We start from the raw sequence: 7536 nt of genomic DNA, 5'->3' as shown, positions 1-7536 counted from the left end.
GCTCCCCGCCTCCAGGCCCTCCCGCCTCCACCCTCCCCTCGGAGTCGTGCCCCCAAGCCGCCCCGGGATGACCCTCTGACCTAGGCTGGGGAGGAGGGAGGTTGTCAAGAGGTAAATGGGTCAGGAGCTGGGCTCGNTTGGCTTTGAATTCCAATTCTGGTTCCACCTCTAGGCTCCTAGGTGACCTTGGGCAAGTTGCTTCGCTTCACTGCGCCAGTTTCACAGCCGATATGGGGAAACTGAGGTGATGGCTAAATCCTAGGATTGTTGTGAGCATCGACAACGCACTCCCGGCAAGTAGCAGACGCTCAGTTAATCCGTAGCAATGGTCAGTAAGTAGTAAGAGTGAGAAGCGAAAACTACTCGGTCCAAGAATGTAGGTTTGCGCTCTGGCTTTTCCAGTTCCTCACCGAGGAGTGGGGGAGGGGCGGCGGGAGCACCTGCCCTGCCCCCGCCCCCCCCGTTCCAAGATAACTCGGGAGTGGCGGGGAGGCTTCCCCCCAGCCTCGGGGTCGGGCTCCTGAACGCGGCCCAGACCCCCAGCCTACTGGCGGCTCCGCGCGCCTGCGGCGCGTCTCTCTTCCTCGAGCAGAGGAAACATTTCTGCCCTGAATTGAGTATCGCCCTCCCTCTCAGACCGCGGAGCTCGCTCGCCGCCTCCTCCGGGTCCCGGCGGCGTGGGGCGTCCGGCAAAGCCTCGGGCAGGAGGGAAGAGGCNCTTTCTCCCCGCCCCTGGCCCCCATCACCCCTCATCCACACCCCACCCTCCCCACTAATAATTTCCCAGCGCAGGATCAGACCCAAACCTGGAGAGACAGCGTTGCCTTTCTGCTCCCCTCGTCCCCCCACCCCCCCGCTTCTTCTATAAATAATCCGGACTAGCGGGTCAGGCACGTCACACGGCAAGAAACCGGGACCCCGAGGTTTTCTTCTCTGGGAATAGGGGGCAAAGGGTGAGGAGGAGGCGAAAGCAACCGCTCGTGAGTAGTGAAGTAAAGCTTGCTCCTTGACTCCAGAAGAGACCAGGCATCATTTCATTCTTCTTTTCTTTCTTTGTCTTNCACGCAGGGGATGCTGTTCTCCAGGAAATAAAGTTCAAACGCCTCTCCTCATAGGCTTGCTGAGACCAGAAGTGGGCTCCCGGGCACCCATCTTCCACTAGCACTCCACACCTGCTATCTATTAAATTCTTAATCTGGTTTTGCATATTTAAGAGGAAACATACATACACGCCCCCAAAACGCACAACCGGTGAGGTGCATAACTGCCTCCCGCAACTACCAAAACTTACCAGACGCTCTAGTTGTTTTTGTCTTCACGAAAGGAAAACAAAGATTTTACTCTGGGCCCTCCAGTGGGGTGATATTCAAATATGTATATGTGGTACACGTATATGTTTTTCCTTTTTCCCCTTTAATTTTTTTTTTTTTTTTTTTTTTCTTTTTAGCAAGAAAATCTGCTCGGTCCCAGGCAGCCGCCGCTGCCCCTTTGATGTTTTGGTACACCGTGCGCATGCGCCTCACATTAGAATTACTGCACTGGGCAGACTAAGTTGGATCTCCTCTCTTCAGTGAAACCCTCAATCCCATCAAAAACTAAAGGGATGTGGAGAGTCCGGAAAAAGGGCTACTTTGGGATTTGGTCATTCCCCTTAATAATCGCCGCTGTCTGTGCGCAGAGGTAAGTGTGGCCAGCATTTCTTTCATTTCACTTTGAAGGGCTCTGTCTGCATACCTCTGTGAGCAGGGATCTGTAGTGAGAATCAGATAGATGCTGAAGACGCTGTGCCTGCTGCCTTACTGATGCCCGTTTATTGTCTTTTTTTTTTTAGTGTCAATGACCCTAGTAATATGTCGCTGGTTAAAGAGACAGTGGATAGACTCCTGAAAGGCTATGACATTCGTCTGAGACCAGATTTTGGAGGTAATGGGGTTGCCTTGGAAATAAGCAGCCTTGCTATACCCTAAGCTGTCTTTTGAGCTTTGTGTGCGCTGTGCCTTCCCTTTCCCTCATTGTTGGCTGCATGTGGCATATTGGATGTATCTCTGTGTTACCATATTGAGAAAGTGATCCAAACTTAAGCCTATTTGTTAGTATCCAGCACTTAGATGGTCCTTCAGTGAGACCCTCTTAGAGTGTATAGGTGACTGCTGGTCTTTAGCTTCACTGCTGAAATCCTTTGCTTCTCCGTCTTTGCTTCATTGAGCTACAAGCCTCTTAAGTTTAGTTAATGGTGTGCCCAGAGAACCTGGCTTACTGGAGGCCATCGTGAACATTTTTGAGAACAAAATGTGCAGGCAATTGGTTGAAAAGTGGCATTAATCCCCTGTGCCCGCCTACTTTGGAAGAGTTCTGGCATGGTTTAAAGTGGCTGGTTTCTGGATATTATCCAGTCCTGGAAGCCCCACTGCTTGGGGCGGTGGGAGGGAGGGGATTCGGGAGCGCTAGAAGCTAGGTGGGGAGGTAGGTGGGAGAAGGGCAAAAAACCCTGCAGGCTTAGACACACTGTTATGCCCATTTAATTTTGCTTTAGACTCTTATGAAGTGCAAAGGGTTAAACCTGCTCCCTGGAGGGTGGTGGGAAACAATGAGGAGGAGGGGGTTTTAGTGCAATATAAAATTCCCTCCGGCTAGACTGATTCCTGTGCTTCTGTGAGTTGTGTGTATTCTCATACTGAGACATCTACATATGTAGACAGAATTGGAATCTCTGCCACAAAGGCACGTGTGTGCATGTTCCATAGAGCGCTTCCTAGAGAAGTGCCTGGCCCTCTTTTTAAAAAGGAGCAGAGAAGTGAACAATATGAGGGCAAGCAGGGGGGAGGGATGTGGGGCAGAATACCCCATGCCCAGGGACAACTCTTGCTGAGAATGAATGAAGTTCTGAGAAATCACGTGGCTGGCAATCTTGGTTTGCAGGTCCCCCTGTGGCCGTGGGAATGAACATTGACATTGCTAGCATCGATATGGTTTCCGAAGTCAATATGGTGAGTACTAAGGTTTATAGTTCTGCCTCTGCAGACCTTCATTTGGGGACAGGAAGTAGGAAGGGGTCAGTCAGTAGGGGTGGCATATGCATGAGTAAGCATATGAAATGCGGGTGGGGGCTAGGAATTTTGCTTTGGAACCCACTGTGTTTGAGGTTTCAGAGCCCTTGCTTTTTAGTCCCTAAGGATTTTTCCAACCTGATTCGGATACTTGAGAATTGGTACAGAGCAAGTAAAATCCACCATAATTCACATGCAAAACTCAACCACATGCACAAGATCCCTTGCAGAAGCCACATTTCCTAAGGTTTAATGGGAAACCAGGTTCATCAAATGATTTTCTAAGTTTGGAGTGGTGTCAGGAAAAGAGGGAAGGGTTTTAATGATATTTTGCAAGGAATATAACCTTACAAACTAAACTGTCGCAAATAGGCTGAATAAATGACGCTGAGATACAGATGTCCACTTGTTGCTTTCAGAGATGGCTTCTTTACAAGCTGATGTCAGTCACCTCCCCCTACAATTGTTCACCTGCTCTTTTAATGTCTCTTCCCCACAAAATAAATAACAAAAATTGGCCACCCTGTTTTCTAAAGGCAGGCTCAGACCCATGTGCCCTATCTAGTCACTTCTGCAATGTTATTCACTGTATGTCCTAAGTTGTACAGTTTATGGACAGCAGCACTCCTTAGTGGCTACCTCCTTGGACTTGGGGCAAATGTTAAGAGTAAAAGCCTCTGTGTTCCGGACCAGAGACACTTGTGGGGGGTTTGTTTCATGCAGGAGCGCCCCCTGCTGCTCATGTGGGGGCACTGCAGACAGACAAAATGACAGGTGTCCTAGATACCCCTGATTACTTGGGCTGCTTCTTTTTCCTGTGACTTTTCTACTTTGTGTTGTTAAAGTTTTCTCCTTTGGAAAAGTCTCTAGAAAGGTCATGTTTGAATGTAAGATGGAAATGTTACTTTCAATCTTGAAAACACACTGCACATTTTAGAAGAGTGTATTGTGGCATGGTTCTTCCTAGAAATGAAATGCACTAAGAAAGAAAAGGGTATAGCATGTACAGTTTTATGTGGAAGACTTCTCAGCCAGCCATCAGGACTTGAAAGTTAGGACATTTATTGATTAATTCAAGAGAGCAAAAGTAGTTGATATACTCTTAACATTATGCAAATTTTCATATTCCCAAAATTTAAATAGAAAGCAAGCTTAAACAACTAATCCTATCCCTATACTATACACTGTCCAAAGACAGGTGATAGTCATGAGGTATTATGACATTATAAAACATAAGTACTCCATGGAGTATTCAGCTGTTTCCATAAAGTCTCCACAAAATTTTAATGTCGTGTATCTCCGTATATTCTAATTTATGGGAAGGTGTGTTTTTTTTTTTCATATAGGCTATAAACACAGACTGAGACAATATTGGGTGATTCAGAACCACAGATTTCCTACATATTTTGAAAATCCCCTATGTGTCTAGAGAATGTATCTTCCTTGGGGAACTCAGATACACAAATAGTCACTTTTGTGGGATTATGGAGATTTTTCATTTGTTTAAATTTTGAGTTTTACCATAAAAATTTTATAATGCCCTAATGTGGGTACTTTCTAAGTTCCAAAGACTTGAAACTAAATTGTGTTTCTAGAAACAAAGTGATATAGAAATCAGGTGTGGTTCTGTGCATCCTACATGTGGTTAAATTAGACTACTTTCTTTTGCTTTTTGATTTATTTATGTTATATGGAAAATTATGAAATAGATTCTAAACAGACAATGAAATGATTAGAAATTGCAGTGATAGGTTAGCTAAGAACTTAGATATATTATACCCCCCAATTGTTTAGAGTAGTGGTGTGTGTATGTGTGTCTGTGTGTGTGTGTGTGTGTGTGTGTTTTAAATTTTGTTCACCTTTTAACTGCATGTAGCATTTCGGAGAGGTATCTGAGCTGGACACAATGCCAACACCTGCTAGTCAAAATATAGACCCAGCTAAGGTGGGGTGACATCTCTTAAAGCTATTTACTGTTGCTGAAAAATCATGGGATGTTGAAAGTGCAAAAACAAATGTCAGGTTGTAAATAGGCCAGTACTGCAGCATTAATGATTAGAACGAAGTGTTAAACATTCCATGCCAGATTCCTTTCTTAGCCTACTGCTACCACATGTGAGCTTGTCCAGACACATTTTTACTTGTTGAAAAATTAACACTTATTTCAGCTAACAATCATAGTGACTTTAAGTTAATCCTTCAAAGAAAAAATTTGTGATGTATGTTATTTTTAAGTATGCTTATTTGATTTGAAGCAACAGATGGGAAACTTCATCACTGGTGTGTAAATAAAGGAAGAAGATGTTAGTGGCATATTATCCCTTGTATACGTCTAAAAGTGTTAGTATCTCTTGATTATTTTTAGTTCTGAAAGAATGGTTGACTGTTTTAAATGAAACCTCAAAATTGATTAACATACATGTTTTTGCCTCATTATCTTTTGTTACCTACAACCTCTGGTAATTTGAACTTTCTTTTACTATGGCAGATTTTTCTTTGAAGGATGGTAGGCACCAGACCACTTAGATTGTCACTGACTCATTTGTTCTGAAGTAAAAGACCCATGTCAGAGTGATGTTCCTGGTAAATGACAATAATAGAAAAATCTGAACCAAATCAGGAGTCTTGAATACTAGTTCTGCTTCTGTTGGTTGGCCAGCCTAGAGAATTCACAGATAGTTGGAACTCAATTTCCTCACCTGTTAAAGGGGAGGAATAGTCCCATTATACCTATCTCAGGTGATTACCAGAATTAATAAAACTATATATGAGAAAGTACTGATGTTCCATCAACATAGCTTATGTGGAAGATTGAATAATAGGTTATCATTCAAGAGAATCCTTGTCTACTCCAGCTCCTTGCCTAAAGACACCATACCAGGTCTCAGTTGTTTTTTTTATTTTTTATGTTTGAATTGAGAGGGGACATATTAATTTGACTTTCAACTCAAAGTTACATGTGTTTCTCGTTTCATTTATTTAATAGCTCTGTTGAGTACAAAGAAGTTCCATGAAAACATGGAAATCTAGCATAAATGTAAGGAAAATGCAGAATTCCTAAATGTCATACAGTTGTGAGTTCTTACTTAGGAAGATGAGGACAGTAGCTTACTCAGGTGACTGTCGGCCCAATGCTAGATCTTTGGAAGAATGTGATTTCAATTAGAATGCTCCTGAGTGGAAAGCTTGGCTCTAGAATGAAATATTTTTAGATGTTGGTTACATTGGCAGGAATCTTTTTGTTAAGGTTCTTTGATGAAAAGTGCATTTTAAGATCCAAAATTGGCTCTGAGAATTATGGACTGAAATAGCTTTCTCTTCATTTAAAGTAGATTCTTCTCCATCTTGAAACAACACATTTGCCAACCAAAGAGTGAAGCAATATTTCACTTTTGAGGAAAGAGTTCTAGTAAACACACACACAAATTACCTTTTTATGGAATGGCGAATGGAGAAAAGTGCTGCCTTTTTTAAAAAACAGATGTTTTCTTGCATCACCAGATGCACAGCTTAAAATTCAATTCAACACAAATGCTTATTTAGCAGCTACTATGATCCAGCCATTTGTTAGGCCTCAGAGACAGAGCAATGAACAAGATTGATTTGTCTCCTGACCTCATGAGACTTAATATCTAGGTGTTCACTATTCTTAATTCTTCAGTAGACTCTTCCTCTGTTTGTGCTTAGCATAAGTCTTGTCTTTTCTCTAAGGGTTTTTTTTTTTTTTTACGAACAGCCAACTGAGTACCTAGTGGTCCATTACTCCCATGAGTTCCTTTGTCACTTGTTGGTTTCACCATTCATTTGTTATTTGCCGTTTCAGATGCTGTGTATGTTACATATTCATTCTGTTTTCATAATCATGTTTATAAACTACATGTAGACATAGTTATAGTATATCTCTCCATGTGGTTTTGTTCTATATACAGTGGTTGGTTGGATCTTAGACTCTGGATGAATGCCACAAATATTGGGTGAACTATTTGTTGTCATAGCAGAAATTTGTTACTATTCACTAGACACTGTACCATATATGTGGAGGAACAGAATATAGAATCATAGTCCTCAAATTCAAGGGCATTCATTGTTTAATAAAGAAAAAAATTACAATACAGGATTATAAGTGCTTTGAAAGAAGAAATACAAAGGGCATATTGGGAATACAAAATACTGAGATATCACATAGAAATTACTAGGTGAAGAAATGACTAGAAATTAGTGGGCTGTGGATAGATGTTCCGTGTAGAAACAATGGCACATAGGAGAAGAAGACACAGAATGATAAACGGGGTTAAAAATTTGCAAGTAACTTTAAATGGCTGGAATTGGGAGCGGGAGTAAGGAGGTGATGAGAGCTGGTGGTGATCAAATTATGGAGACCATTTCTGCAGCTTGAAGAGTTAAATTTTGTTCCAAAGGCTGGGGTTTCTATGAAAGGATCTGAATAGGAGAATTGCATGAACAGATTCACACTTCAGGAAGATGCTTC

At 42.5% G+C, this 7536-nt stretch overlaps 1 protein-coding gene and 1 long non-coding RNA gene across 8 annotated transcripts in view; one reads left to right on the top strand and one right to left on the bottom strand.

Moving 5' to 3' along the window:
- The window catches only part of LOC144245382 (uncharacterized), a 5052-nt gene extending 3695 nt beyond the window's left edge, over nucleotides 1-1357 (bottom strand). The window contains exon 1 of one of the 2 annotated variants that reach the window (XR_013339237.1): nucleotides 1292-1357. This is a non-coding gene — a long non-coding RNA (uncharacterized LOC144245382). Of the gene's footprint in view, nucleotides 1-80; nucleotides 137-1291 lie in introns of those variants that run through there. The other variant, XR_013339238.1, reaches the window with a different exon arrangement.
- Nucleotides 191-7536, top strand: part of LOC144245381 (gamma-aminobutyric acid receptor subunit beta-2-like) — a 188846-nt gene continuing 181500 nt past the window's right edge. For 5 of the 6 annotated variants that reach the window (XR_013339235.1, XR_013339236.1, XM_077780772.1 and 2 more), the window contains exons 1-4: nucleotides 191-328; nucleotides 1448-1680; nucleotides 1832-1923; nucleotides 2920-2987. Coding sequence is in view for 4 of the 6 variants with exons in the window: in XM_077780772.1 (XP_077636898.1) it covers nucleotides 1604-1680; nucleotides 1832-1923; nucleotides 2920-2987 (237 nt within the window). In the remaining 2 variants the exon portion in view is untranslated. Of the gene's footprint in view, nucleotides 329-955; nucleotides 981-1447; nucleotides 1681-1831; nucleotides 1924-2919; nucleotides 2988-7536 lie in introns of those variants that run through there. The other variant, XM_077780771.1, reaches the window with a different exon arrangement.

This window comes from Crocuta crocuta, unplaced genomic scaffold, assembly GCF_008692635.1.
Source record: "Crocuta crocuta isolate KB4526 unplaced genomic scaffold, BGI_CrCroc_1.0 scaffold343, whole genome shotgun sequence".
NCBI lineage: Eukaryota > Metazoa > Chordata > Mammalia > Carnivora > Hyaenidae > Crocuta > Crocuta crocuta.
The sequence above is the reverse complement of the archived record's forward strand: the minus strand, read 5'-3'. Positions and strand labels throughout refer to the sequence as shown.